The sequence below is a fragment of the Chaetodon trifascialis genome, chromosome 21 (assembly GCF_039877785.1).
Source record: "Chaetodon trifascialis isolate fChaTrf1 chromosome 21, fChaTrf1.hap1, whole genome shotgun sequence".
NCBI classification, from domain to species: domain Eukaryota; kingdom Metazoa; phylum Chordata; class Actinopteri; order Chaetodontiformes; family Chaetodontidae; genus Chaetodon; species Chaetodon trifascialis.
This window is the reverse complement of record NC_092076.1, coordinates 16,979,205-16,997,593: the sequence shown is the minus strand read 5'-3', so window position 1 is coordinate 16,997,593 and position 18,389 is coordinate 16,979,205. Positions and strand designations below refer to the sequence as shown.

Sequence of the window (18,389 nt, the reverse complement as noted above, 5' to 3'; positions counted from 1 at the left end):
AGAATGAAAACACTTGAAATATCAAACAAGTATTTTATTTAAAAAACACAACTGGAGCACAGCTCCCATTGGTCACAAATGCTAATCGCAGACGTTCGTCATGATTCTATGGCAACTGCAGATCCAATGTATCTATCGTTCAGATGAGTTTGAACATGTTGGAGCGGGAATTAGAAATCTTGAATTACACGTGCCTCATTTTAAAGGGTGAACAAAGAAGGCACACAGCTGTATTTCATCACCAGTATCAGCGAAAAAAAACATGATAAAAGTAGTTTGTTTTTTTCATTTCCTAAACTGGCAAGTAAGGAAAAGATTCAAGCCAGAAATTTAAGACAAGTGAATTAAAATCTTGGTTTTTCGCTCTTCTTCGGGACAAGATCATCAGTGCAGAGCAGAGCTTCAAACACGCTGCCCAAAAACAGCAAAACATCACCGGTATAAATATGCAGAGCAGGAAAGCTTAAAATCCAAAAGGTCATTTCATGACTTTCCACCGCCACAATAAGAAACTTGGATTTGTCCTCAGCCTGAGACACAAACAGTTATTCTAGTTAGTGTACAATGAAAACTACAGACCTCTTAAAGACGCAGGCGAGGCCTAGGCTCAGACCTCTAAACATGGACGCAGCGATCAATACGGCATCTGTTACTACTGGTGCTATGTTTAGCATTTTCTCATCAATGAACCACAAGCACGTTCCTGCTGCCACATTAAAACAGTAAACATAGAACTACCACCTCGAAGCTGTATCCCTCCGCCAGCCAGTCAAGCTGCAGTTCACATCCATGTCTGTCCACACTCATATAATGAAGACTTTGAAGGAATTCAATCAAAGTTGTTAGTTTTGGGGGTTTTGTGAGGTCACAGTGACCTTTGACCTCCAGAATCTAATCAGTTCATGAGTCCAAGTGGACGTTTGTGCCAGATTTGAAGGAATTCGCTCAAGGTGTTCCTGAGATACCGTATTCATGAGATGAGACGCATGTATGTATCACCTGAAAGCACCTCTGTCCACAGCTGTCGCCAGCACAGAGGCATGAAAATGAAACCTGAGAAGACTGTCAATCTGAGTTTCATGTTACCAGCCAGCAGGTCAAATCAGGGCACGAATAAGGACCACAGTGCTGCAGTGGAGACGATGCCACACAGGATAAAGCTGTAAAGTTTGTGGTGGAAACAGTGAAAGCGGAACGGAAAACAAAACTGTCTTTGAGTAAAGACAGAAAACCACTTGGAATACAAAGCAAGCAGAGTGTCTGGGAAATGGAAATGTGCTGCACTGATGTTTAGAGATGCACCACATCGCACCTTTCAGAGAACACTGCCTTCTGCCCGTACGTCCGTCCGCTCAGCTGACACACACATCAACAGAGGCTGCAGGGTTTCAGTCCAGGTAATGCACAAAAAGTCCTAGTCAAGTCTTTACGAATGGCTGGGACAAAGGAGGAAGAGGTTTGGTGTTGACCACGATGCTGACCAGCAGCCCCGCTTTGAAAGTATGTTCATCAACAGTGCTGCAGCTGCAGGGTGAAGCCGGCTGGTGGAGGAGCCTGCAGGCAGACTGACTGCAGGTCGCCTGCCGACAGGTGGAACATGATATGAAGACGAGTCACGAGTGGTTATATCCACATGGTTCCCACGTCCAGCAGTGCAAATACCAACGCAAAACAAACTCTTTGATTGCAGCTCCAAAGCTTCTTTCTCCTTATCAAATGATCGCAGCAGCAGACCAGAACAGATGAGCTGACACCGCTCACGCTGCTTGTAGTGTAAATGCAGGTCCAAACTTTTTGGTTACGAGTAAATGGATGAAGATCAGATGGCCATGGGGTCTCTTCTGGTGAAGGTGCATTCCCACATGATGCCGTCTCCGTTTGGAAGATGGCTGGACGGCAACAGGACCCGCGTCAACCAGTGGCTGAGGAGCAGAGGAACAAACGACCTGAAATGTGGCTGGAAACAGCATTTTCAAACACGCAGTCTGCTTCAGGAGTCTCCGCAATGATCCCACTGCGTACAAATCAACAATCAGGGGTCAGATTCGATGCGCTTTTGCTTTAATCATCTTTTGGAATTCAGTTTGCGAAAACACGAGTATCCACCAGAACAACCAAAAGGTTGTCAGGTGAGAAAACATGTCGCAGGAAGCAAGAAACCACCGCAATCTCTCCTCCATCACTCACACGTCAGCATCAGGTCAGACTGCGGTTGCCGTTATTATCGACTGACTTGTTTATGAAGCAACGTGGGATTGATGGCTGCTCTGTAAACAGATACATGTATTGTGTTTCTGTAGCTGCTCAGCGAGCGTTCACTGTGTATAAACTGCTCCTGCTTCGCCTGAAATTTGTAATGACTGGAGCATTTTTACACTGAGCTCACCTCCTTTTTTCAACACCAAACAGTAACTTCCAGTTGTTCATTTTGCCGTGATGATATGGATTTCTGAACACCTGCGTGAGAAGAGAGAAAACACTTGCAGAGTGAATATCATTATGTAAGCTTTTTGTTTTAAGTGCTCTGCGCAGTGAAAACCAGCATGTGCACTGAACAAAGCCTGCAGTGCTTCAATACTGACTATATACGTGTGTGTACCTTCCCCTTCTCCCGCAGTCTTTTGGTCTCCTTGCGGTTGATGTGGCGCTCCACGCTGGTCTCTCCTCTGCTGATGAGTATGACGTGCCACAGGGTGAGACCTCCCAGAGCGACTGCCACCGAGCTGCAGGGGGACACAGACACACACAACCTGAGCTGATGTTGTCGACCTTTCCCTAACAGCTGGAGAACATGTGCTGAGGCGTTCAGTACCTGGTCAGCACCCAGAGGAAGATGACGCTCTTGTGAGCGGTGGTCTCCCCTAAGGTGTCGGTTGGAGGAGAGGTCTGATAGTAACTCTGAAGGAGACAGAGTTCATACTGGTGTCAGATGCACACAGAACATTTCACTTTCAGGTCTGATCCCAGGATGCTTTAGCTCGCTGCTTTGTGAGGTCATCCTGGCGCAGGATCAAAAGGCCACTTACAATATGGGTAAGTTACAAGTCTAACATGCGGGATCCTGATCCTGTTAAGTGATCTTTGGGTGCGGTATTCGAAGCCTTGAGCTGTTTGTTTACCAGCTGCTGCACCATCAGCTTTGAGATGAAACCATCCCTGCTCAGATAAATATGAGAGCAGAAAGCAAAGATCCTTTCCACGTCTCCTGTTTCACTTCTCATCCGAGCTCGACTTCTGCCTTCTTAATACCGCCTGGCAGGTGCCACTCAACAGAACATTTCATCTCAGCTCCCCGCCTCAACTGAACAGTCTCTGCTCTTCACAAAACCTCATGAAAAGAGCAAACTCATCTGCAGCCCTGACTCACCTCAATAGCACTGTAGGCCTCCATAAACAGGTTCCTGCTGCTGATGCTGCAGTAGATGCAGCCCAGCGTCATGTACAGGCAGAAGGAGAAGAAGTAGCGGTGGTTGAAGTGGCCCACGCAGTTGTTCAACCAGGCTGAAAACAGGTTCAGGTCCGTTTGTGCAGAGTGGGAACACAGGAAACATTTAAAAAGCATAAAAAGTCTAATTCATTTCTGGGGTTTTTCTGTGTTCCTTGTTAGAAGGATACGACAGTGGTGGTCCATCTTCAAAACGCACCTTTGAAGTGACAGAGACAGTTCACCATTAAAACACAGGAAAATGACAAACTCTACAGAAGGATTACTGTTCAGCTGTCTTACATGTTGCAGATGCTGCAGTGGTGCGTCCTGGCCGGTTTTGGAGTGATGCATTTCTTACAGACAGACACTGAGGGAATATGAACTTTGTCCTAAAATAAACACAAAAATTAAGAGGACAATGTGGAGCGTTGCGGTGCCACAGAAGGCGACCACCATGCACACAATGTTTTAGACTCCAGCTGACACAAATCATGTCAGCACTTAGCTGTCAGCCTAAGAGGATTTTGGTACCTTGGGCGGGTGTCCTGGAGAGGTGGTGACGGCCTTGTAGTAATGGAAGACCACCATGACGAGAAGCCAGTGGCCGCAGCAGAGGTGCCAGGCGCTCCAGTGCACAGGGTAAGTGCTGAGGATGGTGGGTAGGACGAACAGATAGATGATGATGACGACTGAGGTCGTGAGAAGTATGACCAGACAGACAAACACCTGAGAGAGAAAGACAAGAGAGAGCGAGGAGGAACATTTGGAGGCGAGGGGAGAGGAGAGCAGAAACATCCAGGATAGAAATCCAGCGACTCACCACTCCAAACCAGCGGGTCACGTTGTCCACGATCCAGTAGACAGGTTCAAACGCACAGTCCAGCAGAGTGTCCGAGTTGCTGAGGCTGTTGAAGTACAGCGACTTGAGCAGCAGCTTGCTGTAGCTCCACAGCTCCGAAACCCTGCCGCCGAGCCACGGCTTGGCCCCCCCGCCTCGGCTTCCTCTCAGCGGGTGGCACAGCCGGCACCAGCGCAGCACTAATCGCATGGCCCGGGAGAGCTGCCACCTCCAGCTGCTGCCCATACGCATACCACCGCCACCCCCTCTCCTACACACTCTGCCTTCCAGACACACGCAGACACACAGACACACACACCAGCAGTTAGACACGCAGGCTGCGTAGAACAGCAGCTCTTCGTAGCGCAGCCTGATGACCGCTGAGCTTTCCATGGTCATCTCTGCTACGAGGCAGCGAGCGAGACCCCCACACTTTGAAAGTACCTCCTTTCCTAGAAAGCACGAGGCGTTCAAGTCGGGCGACAGCATCTTCTGTGCGACACATGCCCGTCAAAGAAAAGAAGCACAGGGGCTATCAGGTAGTCCTCCGCCCATCAGCTCCTGCAAATTAACTTCTTTTTTAATAATTCACAGCAAATCCTGATCTACAGGCCAGAAGCCTCTTAGAAACTTACATGGGAGATGCAGAGTGGTAACCCTGTAAGAGGGAAATGCGAAGGGATGAATGTCTTAAGAAGGAAATAAAGCGGCTACCTGATCCAGGGCATCATTTCATGAAAGTGAGTATTGGTTTCACAGATAAGGCTTGTTCAGGCTCTCCAAAATAGCATGGCATTAATAATGAGACATGCTAATCCAGGACCTTTGGTAGACAGTAACAGTAAGGCCTGCAGACAAGCTGCCCTCTTTCTCTGCCATCAGCCGCTGCTTCACTGGACATGTGACCACTGAAAACTTTGTTCAATATCACTGCTTTGCCCAGACACACACACAGTGGTGGTCTAAGACTGCAAATGGGACACATGTCCCATCTGTCAAGGTGGGAAATTCTATCTACATTAAAAGGTGCAACATTAATAAATGATGACCACCTTAATTCTGTAACATCAGTGTAATTACTCCACACAGATGTGTGGAAAGCCTGTTAATGCCAGGAAAAAGTTCACAATGACAAAAAAAAAAACAAGAGTCACGGTTTGTAAATAATGATTATTTTTATAAATGACTAATATGGAAATAATTTTCTTGAATAATTAATCATTTTCTCAATAAATGATAGAAAATAGTGAATAATTCCCATCAAATCCAAGATTTGTTTCTTAATCTAACTCCTCCTTCACATGACAAAAAAGAAAATGCTCACATTTCAGAAGCTAATCCCTGATCATGTTTGGCTTTCTTAAAAATAACTGAAAATGACTATTCAGTTTTCATTTTCTGCTGCTTTCTATTCGACATTCAGAATTTGGTACAAAAAGTGTTTGAATTGGTCATCATCTCAGCTGACAGCCATGAAACAGGCTGCAACATAACACATGGCCCTGATTTAACTATAACACAGTTACCCTTTAACTCTTGTTTTCCGGTATCACAAAGCTGGTACTATAATATTCAATTACAGTATTTGACTCACTACATTTAAATAATCTGATCCTGCTCTGACGATGAGGCTGGGGCTGATCCTCCCGTTTCCGCACAAACAAGACCTTTCACACTTTCTATACTTTCTATTTGAATTTGTGGTTTCTCCATGTCAAACATCAGGAAGAGGCTCGTTCTTCCAGAGAAAACTTCAATAAGCAGTTTCAGGTTGAACGGAACTGGTTACAATCAGGATGCGATGACTGAAATCAACATCACGATGTGAGAGGAGGAGAAAATAACTGAGAGAAATGTCCCACCCTCTGAGGACCTCTGCTCGATGCACAGACGGACTGCTGGCTGACTAAACAGGACCTTTAAAGGTGTGATGTTCACATCTGCGTCCTGTACCCGGCAGAGACAGTAAGAACATGAGAGAGTGGCACACGGCAGGGTGCCGCCGTCGCTATGGCAACCCCCTGTCCTAAATCTCATCTTAGAGGAAGAGGACTGTGTCTCGCTGTAATAAGCTTTACTTTGTCCTGCTGTCTCAGTCTCTCCGAGCCGAAGAGGAGGAAGATGTGTCTGCTGATCTGAGCTTTAAGACTCATAAAATGATCCAACGTGATCGTCATTAAGACAGAAGTCACTCGTCTGTCACTGCTTCTCAGCTCCTCTGGATGTGAGCTCACAAACACTGTGTTCACTTACTGTACATTCTGCGTGTTCGATGGGTCGAAATGGGGCATAAACTACAGGAGCAGAGAGCAGCCGCACTCTGAACTGCTTTACTGTTAATCTCAAGATCATAAGTTAGTTTCTTCGTTATCTCGAGTCAACAAAGCTCATTTTCTCATGACAGCAGGTTAATCTATCTCGTTATCTCGAGGAAAACAAAAGGCAGATTTCTCGAGATAAGCAGATCACTGAAGCAGAATCGTCTGTGAGATTACAGCTGGCTGGTCTTCCCCCCCCCCGAATGACAAGGACTGTCTAGTCTGTCTCTATCAGAAAGACACAATGAACTCCCTGCCTAGATTGACCCTGAGTCAAGGTGATGTGTTGTTCAGTGATGGACATGTTCATCTTAAATCTCGTTGTTTTATAGACAACATGGCTCGGTAGTTTGGACACAGTAAATCTCAGAGTTTAAGGTAATCTCACTGTGGACACTGATAAATGCAGTATAATGCAAATCCATTTTCTACAGCTGTGTGGAAGACAGACAAACTAAACTCACACCGATGTAGTCTATATCATCATATTATTATAGGACGTATCATTTAGTGAAATTATGATCGTGTTTGTTCAATCCAACATCTTTTGTTTTAATTTCTTTAAGCATTAATGCAACCCATGTTAATAGGAACTGTACTATAATCTTATTGGACCAGTCTAAAGGGCCACATTACATTCAATTAAAGCAATGTTTTGAACCTACAGTTCTAGCTGAGTAAAATAAACTTGAAATCCCTCCACTTGGTCATCATTTGTCCCTCTAATTATATCACCCTGTCCTGTAGTTTGGATTAGACACTGTGTCACACCCACAACATGCATTCAAGTGCTGAGGCAAAAAGATATTGCATTGCCGTTACTTGTATACCGTGGCGTTTTGCTTTTGTCAGCTAACAGGATATCGTTTTTGTCGAAATGAAATAAAAGAATGAAACAAATGGCACATTAAGCTCATTCACACTGACCGACTGAATCACACTATATAGCATTTGTTCATTTAGCTACAATATGTCATGCTGTAATGTTAGCCAACTGCTAGCTGCCTCCAGCTACCTTCAACCTGCACATGTTAAGAGTCATTTTAAAACAATACAGTACCCAACTCCAACCAAACTTTACATTGACATGCTGTACCTGGTCAGGTGAACTGGGCGGACAAGCCTGAGGTACAACGGTCAGGTCATGTTCAAGCCAAGCGGTTAGCTAAGGTCCACACACTGACGGCTGCTGACCCGCAGCCAAGAGCGGCCGTGCTGACAAAGATTGTCTATTGAACAGACGTTTCGTTCAACGACAGCAAACAAACACGTCTTCCGGTAGGCTAACGTTGCCGCTGGAGAAAGTTGTCTTTATAAGTGAAATGTAGCCGTGGAGGAAAACTAGTAATCTAACGAGCACAAATGAGTGTGGTTGATTTGCTCCAAGTAATCCGTTAGACAACAGAAAGTTCCTCTAAGATTCGTCAGTGCCTGAAAATTTCACCCAAAGTGGGACCTCATCTTTTTCAGCCTCTCTTTGGAAGTAGTTCGCTTGAGGGCGCGCAATGTCTCCTGGGAAATGAAGTTGAATGTTGCTGTTACGGTTCATTAAAATGTCGCTCAGTTCACGCTGTTGTAGTTACATTTGGCAGAACAGCACCACAATTCGTGTTGACAGCAACAGTCCTTACGGTGACAGCAAAAAGTGCAATAGAGAGCTCACGTGAAGTGCTTTGCCAAAACTCGGCATAACCAGGAAGTACTGAGGTGTCACATGACGGCAGAAAAATGGCTGCGGTGCAGTGGTAAGACGATGATCACTCATTAAAAACTATCTCCTATCAACAGAAATCGGTTTAATCGTGTATTCATTCATAGTAAACGAAGTTTGAGAAAGAACATGCAATGCAAAGGCGCGCATCGCGATCTTAGTTATATTAACATTACATTACATTAGTAACATTACGAGGTGTTATTATGCTATGAAATGCCGTCTTTGGCTGTGGTTTGCTCGGAGCCTTTGGGGATGTGTCAGAGGTATTACACAGGTCTTGTAGCACTCTCACTTTCAGGTTTAGATCTAAATATGTATGTACAAAGAATTAGTCATGCGAGTGATACCAGCGCCTTGTTATTCACATAATGGCTCTGACAATCAGTGGTATCTCTGTCTTGAGCTGACACTTGCCTGCCTCGATGACAGCTGGATGTGTTTGCCGCCACAGATTTCCACCCTTGTCTTTAAGGCATGATCCCATATGTGCTTTCTTAAAGACAGAAGCACTGCAATGATATCCTTTAAACACAAACAGAGTGTTATCAGCAACAATGTCACGGCCCTGAGGAAGGATGTGAGTAGAAACAGCTGAACCTGGTCTGGTCTCCTGTCTGTCTGCTGTGTATCAAGGCGTTCCCGTGGGCGCAACTATGAGGCCGAGCAGCAGAGATGTCGTCCTGAGGCAGCTCTGGTGGAGTTTGGAGACTACCATCCCCTCAAACCCATCATGGTATACCATCTGCTGTCATCACTGTCCTCCTCCTGTCTAGGGTCCTCACAGACGCCACTGTCTGCTCTGCACACATGCATCAATCAACATCTGGATCAATTACTCCATCACAGTCTCTAACAGCTCCGCTCTCCTCCCCTCCACCCCACCCAGGTGACAGATACAAAGACGCGCCGTGGGGCCCGTAAAGGCAGCACTTCCTCGTCTTCCTCCTCCTCCTCCTCGGCCCCCGCAGACCCCCTCAGCTCCATGCTGGATGGGACCGACCCCCTCTCCATGTTTGCTGCGGCCTCAGCCAGCGAGGCTCCCGCCATGTCACACAGCGCCTCCACAGGGGTGCGTTCACCCACGCAGACGGACCAGGAAATACTTAGACAATCACAAAAAGCAGTGAACACAGGATGATAACTCGTTTTCTAAGAAGAGACGTTGTGCTTTCAGGACCTGGGGAGGAAGAAGAGGGAGAAGGAGGAGGAGGCAGTCGGACCAGACTTTGAGCACTGGTCGTCAAAACGAGGGGAGATCCTGGCCAGGTTCACCACCACTGAAAAACTCTCAATTGTGAGTCATCTTCCATCAGTTCTCTTACTATAAACTAAAGCAGTGTGTTTAATCAGCCTTCATGTGCAGAAAATAACACCAGTTTCTTTGTCTTCACAGAATCTTTTCATGGGCTCTGACAAAGGTAAGACTCCAGTTTGTATTCATCCTAATACTTTGATTAATTCTTCACTTAACAGCACAAACCTGTTCATAAAACAGTTGCATGAACATTTGAGGCTTTATCTGTTTAATTAGGAAAACAGTTAAAGCTGCTATAATCAATATGTTCATATTAAGAGTGGATGAAGTGACTGTGTGAGGGTGGGGTTGGGGTTGCTCATGGTGACGAACCTGCGGCAAATTATCACTCAGCTCTGTGGAGCTTTTCAGCGTCCGTCATCATTGTTTTGGTTTCACTGCCTGCAGCTTTGTTTTGATTGACTCTCACAGCTCTCATCAGTGTAGCTGCCAGTTCTTTTCAGTGAAAAACCTCTGATAGACCCGTTGTACACCAAATGCTCGGCACCGAAAACTGCACAAAGTTTGGGACTAGCTGGTGAACATGGTGGAGAATTTAGCAGCTAAAGAGCTGGATATTTTTGTCAGGAGTAGGTGGAGGCCGAATCATGTTAGCCTTATCAACTTTTTAAAGCAATAATACATCAGTTTTGTGTTTATGGATCTTTCTGCTGCCAAAAGTGGCAAAAATAATCAGCCAGTACTGCTTTAAATAATCTCTAGAAAACAATACAGAGGCTGTGTGTTTTTCCTTTAGTCAAAAGCTAACAAATCACTCCTGCTGTCGTTGTAGGAAAAGCTCCAAGTCCAGGATCAGCTGTTTCAGAGAAAGTTCGTACTCGCCTGGAGGAACTGGACGATCTGGAGGAGGTACGTTTTTGTCCAAGAGCTCATGTAGGAGCAGGCTTGTATCTGTCTGTACTGTATGTGTGCTCCTGTGTAGCTGAATGGGTCGAGTGTACAAATCCTGTACATGCATTACAAGTACTTCCACCGCCTCAACTTCAACAAAATAGATTTTTATTGCCGTAAACAGCCCTTCAGCAAAGCAGAGTGAATCCATATGAGAGCATGGATGCATTGTGGACCTGCTTGCCTGTGTGTGTGTGTGTGTGTGTGTGTGTGTGTGTGTGTGTGTGTGTGTGTGTGTGTGTGTGTGTGTGTGTGTGTGTGTGTGTGTGTGTGTGTGTGTGTGTGTGTGTGTGTGTGTGTGTGTGTGTGTGCAGGGCTCCCAGAGAGAGCTGCTGAACCTCTCCCAGCAGGATTACGCCAACCGCATCGAAGAGCTGAACCAGTCCCTGAAGGAGGCCTGGGCTTCTGACCAGAAGGTCAAAGCCCTGAAGATCGTCATCCAGGTAACCCGGCAGATGAAAACACTCAACCCCCAAAATAACAAGGAAAAATCTCTTGTTCTGTGTGTGAAATCATTGGCACTGATCTGTGGTGTGCGTTCCAGTGCTCGAAGCTTCTGTCCGACACCTCGGTGATCCAGTTCTACCCCAGCAAGTTCGTTCTCATCACTGATATCCTCGACACTTTCGGTGCGTAGAGAAGCCTTCTTCCTCTCAGCTCAGGAAGAAACCGTGCAGGTTTCCTGACTCGTGTCTCACTTTGTTTGTAGGCCGGCTGGTGTACGATAGAATCTGGACCATGTGTTCAGACCCAAGACCCCTCCCAGGTATGGATGTGATGGTCATTTGGCGCCGTTAAGCTTTTTCCTCGTCTTTTTTTCCACCTTCTGACGTCTTCTTGTTTTCCTCCCTCCTCAGACTCGTTCACAGTCGAAGATGTGAATGACACGGCCAAGGAGACGTGCCTCAATTGGTTCTTCAAGATCGCCTCCATCAGAGAGCTTATTCCTCGACTGTATCCTTTACCACCACCTGGAGACTCTCAGATGACCAGGATGTCAGGCCTGTTCGGACTCTGCCTTTTGATCCCTCTCTCTGTTGTCTCTTCTGTTTGAATCTTTGACCTCGGTGAACAGATATGTTGAGGCTGCCATTCTCAAGTGTAACCGATTCCTGAACAAATCGTGAGTTTTTAACCCTCTGTTGGCCTCATGGGCTTTATCAGTCACGTATATCCGATTAGCTCTGTAGAGTAAATTTAGCTTGTATTCTGCTGTTGCTTGTTCCAATACCTGGTCCACATTAGGTCCCAGTTAGATTTCTATCATATGCTTATTTCTCCTCTATAAATCAGAATGACCTTTCTTGTTTTATATTAAAAATTGGGACAATTTTATTTGCTACATTGGGCTAAAAATCCCTTCTGCTTAAGAGGATTTTTCAACAAATGACACCACGTTCACCCTCCACAGAGGAATTCAGGAGACACTCCCTCGGTTGACAGCCATGATCAGAGGGATAGGAGACCCCCTCGTGGCAGCGTACACCAGAGCTTACCTCTGCAGGGTGAGATGTGCTCACTTCTTTCCTTTCATCTGCTGTTTTTTGTTCAACTGTCTCTCCTGCTGGCTCATTTCCTCTGCCTGTTCCTGTCGAGACAAATGCTTCCAAAGTGTGTTGTTTCCTGTTATTCTTAGCAAATTTTATTGTCACATTTTGATGTGTTTTCCCAGTTGTATGTATGTATCCAGAGAAACCTTCAGTTCTTACCGTTATTCTGATTGGTCAAGGGAAAAAACAGAGATCTGGCATCAGAGCTAACATCGCTCTCTCCCTCCAGGTGGGTATGGAAGTCGCCCCCCACCTGAAAGACAGCCTGAACCGCAACTTCTTCGACCTGCTCGGCACTTTCCGGCAGATCAGCGGGGAGAGCGTCCAGAACCAGCTGGTCCTGCAGAGGGTGGAGGTGCCCGAGTACCTGACGCTTTATTCACCCGCCATCAACTGGATCCTGCAGTGCATCGCCTACAGAGCTCCAGAGGCACGCAGCCACACTTCTCAGAGCGCTTTCAGCTCAAAATATTCCAGAAATATTCCACCTGAAAGCGTTCAATAGTTTCAGGGCCAAAGTCGCACTCGCTCAAAACTTCTGTTTGTGTTTCCATTTTCAGCCTCTGCTAACGGAGATGATGGAGAGATGCAAGAAGCTGGGGAACAAGTGAGTGCTTTAAAGAACAATAATTAGATTAATGGAATTAGTGCAGTGGTTCCTAGCCCCCACCACGAGGTTCAGGGTAAATGTCAAGATGACAAGATGATCAACAGGAAAGACAGCAGGAAAGACCTCAGAAATGTACCTTTACAGAGCTTATAGTCAGCGATTCAATGGTTTCTGATGGTGATGAAAAACAGAGAATGTCCTTTTTCGTTCCTGTTTCCCACAGTGCTTTGCTGCTGAATTCAGTCATGAGGGCGTTCAGGCCTGAGTTTGTTGCCGCCAGAGCCACCGACTTCATCGGTATGATCAAAGACTGCGACGAGGCCGGCTTCCCGAAGGTCAGAGGACGTGAACAGCTGTAACGAGGTGATCCAATGGGTGTAAATGTTGAAATAAAAAGCTTGATTGTCGTCTGCTCTCCAGCATCTGTTGTTCGGGTCTCTGGGTCGCAGCCTGGCCTGTGCCGACCCTCCAGAATCCGAGAGGCTGACGATCCTGAATGAAGCCTGGAAGGTGGTCACCAAAGTGCGCAGCCCTCAGGTACTGTGAGAACAACGCTGCTCTGTGTCTTTCCCCGGAAAACACTCAGGGTCTGACTGCATGTGTGGTTGTCTGCGGTTTTCAGGATTACATCAACTGTGCAGAGATCTGGGTGGAGTTCACCTGCCGTCACTTCACAGTGAGTAAAGCCCAGCGGAGAGGAGGAGGAGGAGCTGTGACACGTTTTAGGATGTGGAAGTCAAAGTTTCTCCATCCTTTCTTTTTCCCCGTGCTCTCAGAAACGTGAGGTCAACACCGTTCTGGCTGATGTCATCAAACACATGACCCCTGACCGGGCCTTTGAGGACGCTTATCCACAGGTGAGCAGCTCAAGCCGTCTCCAGCTCCTGCCATCTGCTCTGCGCTGACTCTAACGTTGTTCTGTTCTGAATCCAGCTGCAGTCAGTGATCAGGAAGATCCTCACCTACTTCCACGACTTCTCCGTCCTCTTCTCCATGGTGAGCATCCACCAGTTCAAAAGCTTTGCACTCTGGAGGCCACACTTCCACAGTGTTCCACAATGTTCCCCAATGTTTCTGTTTCCCAGGAGCGTTTCCTGCCGTTCCTCGACATGTTCCAGAAGGACAGCGTGAGGGTGGAGGTCTGCAGATCCATCATGGAGGTCTTTATCAAGTAAGAGCTTCATGCATTAAAGGCATTTATTTTGCATTTGCATTTATTATTTTGTGACAAAAAAGTGGCATCTGCTCACTGCCTGCCTCCTGCAGACACCAGGTGGAGCCCACCAGAGACCCGGTCATCCTCAACGCCATGCTGCACATCTGCAAGACCATGCACGACTCTGTCAAGTAGGATATTTGTCAATTTTCTTATTTATTTAATTCTACTTTTTTGACTTTCTGTCTCATTTTAATTCCAGTCAATGCCAGTGGTTCTCAGCACCTAGCGTTCCTCTTAGTTCCAGTTCTGTTCATGTAGACAGTGATTGAGCTCTATATTATTTCTTACGGCTGCTCTCCTGATCTGCCCGGCGACAGCCTTCAGTCTCCTGTGTGCTCTCTCTTCTGCAGCGCTCTCACTCTGGACGATGAGAAAAGGTCTTCGGCTCTGCTGATCATCGGTTTCATCCGCATGGTGAGACTCCTCAGACCGTGATAAGACGTTGGTTTTCTTGTGGCCACCATCCATTTCTCAGTGCTTTCTTGTTGCTGGGGACTATTTTGATGACACAATCCCATATGACAAAACAGCAAATGTCATTTACAGTCATGGACGAAAGTAGTGGCACCCCCCTGGAAGTGTTGGCTTTCCAGCAAAAGTCGCCCACTTTTGGAGGTTTTTTGATAAAATAACCAAACCAGGATCATTTCAATAACTTAACACAACTAAAACAATTGGTTTCCCCAAATTCAACACAAAATACTACCAAAATAGGAAGGAGGAGGAGGAGGAAGCAAAATAGCCCTAGAGCATCACCTGGTCATGGCCATGCTTGACAGCAGTGTGTATGGACGAGGAAAAACTGAAGCATGGCAATAAGTAGGTGATACTGTAGGGCTGTTTTGCTTCCTCTGGCACTGAAAATCAGCTGCATGTAAAGAGGAAGGTAGATTCATTCAAATATTTGGAAATCCTTTGGAAAACATCATGCCTTCCATAGAAACCAAAAGAAATGTATAGTGAGTAAACTGGAGCTTATTGTCCTTGAGAAATGGACTGATATTTGTCAGGAATGCTACCAGAGCTGAAGTCTGACTACCCATAACCTTAACACAAGATTGTAACAATGAGAAATGTGCTTTTATCAGTACAAAAGACACTTGTTGTGAAGGGGTGCCAATACTTTTGACCATGCAGTTTTCATTTCCTGCAGCATTTCGGTGATATTTTGTGTTGAATTTGGGGAAACCAATTGTTGTTTTAGTCATGTTAAGTTATTGAAATGATCCTGGTTTGGTTATTTTATCAAAAAACCTCCAGAAGTGTGCAACTTTTGCTAGAAAACCAACACTTCCAGAGGGGTGCCAATACTTTCGTCCATGACTGTATAAGTAAATTAAATACAATGCAGTCGCTGAGTAAGAGAAGATCTGTTTTCTCTCGTCTTGCACTCGTCTGTCTGTGTTCAGGTCTCTTTTGGCCGTGACTTCGAGCAGCAGTTGAGTTTCTGTGTGGAGGCCAGAGCCACCTTCTGTAACCTGGAGCCAGTGCTGGTGCAGCTCATTCACGTCAGTATATATCACCATGTTTAGTTTGTGTGACGCTAATTCACGCACACACACACACACACACACTCGCGATCCTCAGCGTTGGCCTCGTTGTTTCCAGACGGTGAACCAGCTGGCCATGGAGACCAGTCGGGTGATGAGAGGGAGTCACTCCAGAAAAACAGCAGCCTTCGTCAGGGTGAGTCAACTGCTGATCCCCGCAGGCCACCGCACACGCCGACAGGAAGAGGTTTCAGCAGTGCCCGCTGAGACACAGGGAGGAAAAATGATCGGACGCCTGCTGCCAGTTCAAGCTCTGTTGTGTTTCCTCTCCTGCAGGCGTGTGCTGCCTACAGCTTCATCACCATCCCGTCTCTCAGCAGCATCTTCAGTCGTCTCAGCCTCTATCTGCTCTCTGGTCAGGTTGCGTTGGCAAACCAGTGTCTCTCTCAGGGTGAGCAGCTGCTTCCTCTCAGCTTTTAAAGCCAGGAGTAAAAATTCAGGTCCCGTTCTGGGTTTTAGTTTAAGTCTTGAGATGATGATGATTTGTTTCATTACTTCCTGACATTCTTCTTCTGTTACCTCTCCTCTTCCCTTGCATCTGTCCTTCCTTCCTACCTCTTTCCTTTCTTCTGCCATTTGCAAATCGTATTTTCTCTTTCATTTTCCTCTTTCTTCCCCCCTTCCTCTCTCCTTTTTTCTTTACTCTTCTCCTTTCCTTTCCGTGCTCCTTCCCTCTCTTTTCCCTCTCTCCGTCCTTCTGTCCACACCTCCAGCGGATGCTTTCCTGAAGGCAGCGGTCAGTATTATTCCAGAGGTTCCTCGCTCCATCAGCGTGGAGGGGAAGCTTCGCTCCTCTGAGAGCTTCCTGCTGGACTTCATCAACAACTTCCTGTCTACGCTGCTGGTTGTCCCGGTAACAGAATCCAGCATCCAGAAGCATTCAGCTTCAAATTATTTAGGGGTCAAAGGAGATGAGGTACCAAACCAACGGGCTAACCTGTGCGTGGGAATGTGTTTGCAGGACCATCCAGAGCACGGCGTGCTCTACCTGGTCCGTGGTCTGCTCAACATGGTCCAGGATTACACCTGGGAGGAAAACAGCGACGCCAAGGTGCGGGTTTACGTCAGCGCACTGCCCCTGCTGGCCGCCATGAGCCAGGAAACCTACCTCTACTCCATCCCGAAAGGTGCTCAGACACACACACGCGCAGTGTCGCAAAAACGCTGAAATCCAAACTACTGCTCCTCTTTGTTTTCGTACAGACATAATTTAGGTTTCTTTTCTCTGAGCCCTTTTTCTTGGAACCCCAACTTCAGGATTTTCACAGATTTCCGATAAATTCCCTGATCCCCTTTTATGGATTATCCCTAAGTTATTTTCTGTGTACATCCAAGTTCTAAGTGTTGCAGTACAAGAGGCTTAACTTTTCATCTGTTTGTAAGTTGTAGTTCTTTAGAGCGGGGTTATATGTGAGCACAGTCCTTTAAAAGCATTTGTCCAACTAAATGGATCTTTTCCCTCCATGCCTGCTCCCAGTGGACTCCAATGAGACGCTTTATGGAGGAGACCCCAAGTTCCTATCAGAGATCAACAAGCTGTGTGAGACTCTGATCGGACAGATCCTGGACCACCTGAAGGCGCTCGGTCGGGACGAGGTGAGGCAGAAGCATCTCTTTTTTCTTAAATCGCAGTGTTCCAGTCATGAGCAGCACTTCATTAACACGTTCTTCTCGCCCCCTCTGCAGCAGAGCACACGGCGTCAAGGCGCTCTGGCCTTTTCCCTGTTCAGTGTCCTGCTGGCTCACGGTGACCTGCGGAACAACAAGCTGAGCCAGCTGGCCGTCAACCTGTGGAACCTCAGCCACAAACACGGATACTGCGAGACCCGAATCTCAGTGAGTTCACTCAATACTAATAGCATTTATCTCAAGACTTTGACAGACAACAGCACTGAACATACGCAGCTGTAGTGACTTCCTGTCTCATGTTTCCGCTCCAGGTTCGGACCCTGGAGAGCATCAAACACCAGGCCCAGCAGCCTGACATGACTCACCTGTCGGACACAGTCCAGAGGCTGACGCTGCAGTCCCGCACCTGAGCGTCAACCTCTGCACCCTTTGTGAAATGTCTGTGCACTAAGTTTGTGTAAATAAAAGATACCAAGGAGCACAAAGAAGAAGAAGAAAACGCCTTAATGTATTTGTGGGAGGACACTTTGTACATTTGAATGGATTCAAAGCACTCATTAGACACTTTGGCACTGAAAATTGAGATTTGTTGACTGAAGTTACAGAGAGCTGTGCATGTGCCAGAGTCCTTGTTCTTGCCATTTTAAAGCCTGGAAATAGCAACTAATTACACAATCATAAGACAGTGAGACCTTAAAGACAATTCATTGCTCTTGTTCAGCGTCAGTGTTTGTGGGGAACATCTGTCTGCATGTTTCCTTCTGCCGAGTCGCAGGTCGCTGAGGACAAACAAGCCGCTGAGCAGCGGGTCTGGTGTTGTTACCTGCAGCGTTTCACCTCAAACAAGCAAAAAAACTAGCATACCAGGTGATTTTCACAAGAGTTCCCTGTATTGCAACATAATCTGGCATCATGCATACAGTTCATATGTAACATGGTTCATTAATAGTGTTTCAACATGTCGTCCTCTTCAGGCATCTGTACAAATAAACAGTCATCCTGCTTTGTATTTAAATACCGATCATGAGTTTGAATCTGTTCTTACACTTCTCATTGATACTAACTGCATATTAACTAATCACCTTTTTTTTAATCCCACGTTCAAACAGACAATCCTGTTTTTTTTTTTTTGCATCAACCTTTTTTCTGACACACTGATGAAATAAAAAGCGGACAGGACAACATCTGTTCCGAGACATTCTCAAACTCTTCTCAGTCGTAGTTTATTAATTAGTGAATCATTGAAAAGGCAAACACTCCCCTTTAGTTCTCAAAGGAAAAGAATTATCAAAAACAAATGCAAGCAGCTGTACTGATGTTCTGTGACA

At 46.3% G+C, this 18,389-nt stretch overlaps 2 protein-coding genes across 3 annotated transcripts; one reads left to right on the top strand and one right to left on the bottom strand.

Annotated features, from left to right (window-relative positions):
* Nucleotides 1-14: 14 nt before the first annotated feature.
* On the bottom strand, nucleotides 15-7,803 carry zdhhc16b (zinc finger DHHC-type palmitoyltransferase 16b). 2 transcript variants are annotated; one of them, XM_070989936.1, is made up of 10 exons: nucleotides 7,680-7,803; nucleotides 4,248-4,549; nucleotides 3,959-4,153; nucleotides 3,728-3,816; nucleotides 3,616-3,644; nucleotides 3,368-3,501; nucleotides 2,813-2,898; nucleotides 2,600-2,723; nucleotides 2,387-2,457; nucleotides 15-1,922 (listed from the first exon to the last, which is right to left on the bottom strand). In XM_070989936.1, exons 2-10 carry the CDS (start codon nucleotides 4,515-4,517, stop codon nucleotides 1,820-1,822), a joined length of 1,101 nt encoding a protein of 366 aa, XP_070846037.1. In that variant the 5' UTR covers nucleotides 4,518-4,549; nucleotides 7,680-7,803; the 3' UTR covers nucleotides 15-1,819. The 2 variants fall into 2 exon arrangements, with proteins under 2 accessions (XP_070846037.1, XP_070846036.1); XM_070989935.1 differs by having other exon boundaries at nucleotides 4,248-4,545.
* A 493-nt stretch (nucleotides 7,804-8,296) lies between these two features.
* On the top strand, nucleotides 8,297-18,059 carry vps35l (VPS35 endosomal protein sorting factor like). Its single transcript, XM_070990096.1, has 30 exons — nucleotides 8,297-8,328; nucleotides 8,931-9,030; nucleotides 9,184-9,366; nucleotides 9,472-9,591; nucleotides 9,691-9,715; nucleotides 10,385-10,461; nucleotides 10,818-10,946; nucleotides 11,048-11,132; nucleotides 11,213-11,269; nucleotides 11,361-11,457; nucleotides 11,579-11,626; nucleotides 11,915-12,008; nucleotides 12,283-12,483; nucleotides 12,614-12,660; nucleotides 12,887-12,998; nucleotides 13,084-13,200; nucleotides 13,286-13,339; nucleotides 13,440-13,520; nucleotides 13,597-13,659; nucleotides 13,749-13,834; nucleotides 13,930-14,010; nucleotides 14,233-14,296; nucleotides 15,292-15,390; nucleotides 15,491-15,568; nucleotides 15,709-15,823; nucleotides 16,146-16,285; nucleotides 16,394-16,559; nucleotides 16,910-17,028; nucleotides 17,119-17,268; nucleotides 17,373-18,059. Exons 1-30 carry the CDS (start codon nucleotides 8,312-8,314, stop codon nucleotides 17,469-17,471), a joined length of 2,904 nt encoding a protein of 967 aa, XP_070846197.1. The 5' UTR covers nucleotides 8,297-8,311; the 3' UTR covers nucleotides 17,472-18,059.
* Nucleotides 18,060-18,389: the final 330 nt, after the last annotated feature.

Excerpts from the sequence above, each read along its gene's own strand:
- zdhhc16b (XM_070989936.1), bottom strand. The coding sequence starts at position 4,517 with ATGCGTATGGGCAGCAGCTGGAGGTGGCAGCTCTCCCGGGCCATGCGA. Across the intron at positions 4,154-4,247 it reads TGACCCGCTGGTTTGGAGTG|GTGTTTGTCTGTCTGGTCAT; the intron begins GTGAGTCGCTGG and ends TTTCTCTCTCAG. Across the intron at positions 2,458-2,599 it reads GACTGCGGGAGAAGGGGAAG|GTGTTCAGAAATCCATATCA; the intron begins GTACACACACGT and ends CTTCTCACGCAG.
- vps35l (XM_070990096.1), top strand. Across the intron at positions 13,340-13,439 it reads TCACCTGCCGTCACTTCACA|AAACGTGAGGTCAACACCGT; the intron begins GTGAGTAAAGCC and ends CCGTGCTCTCAG. Across the intron at positions 15,824-16,145 it reads AAACCAGTGTCTCTCTCAGG|CGGATGCTTTCCTGAAGGCA; the intron begins GTGAGCAGCTGC and ends CCACACCTCCAG.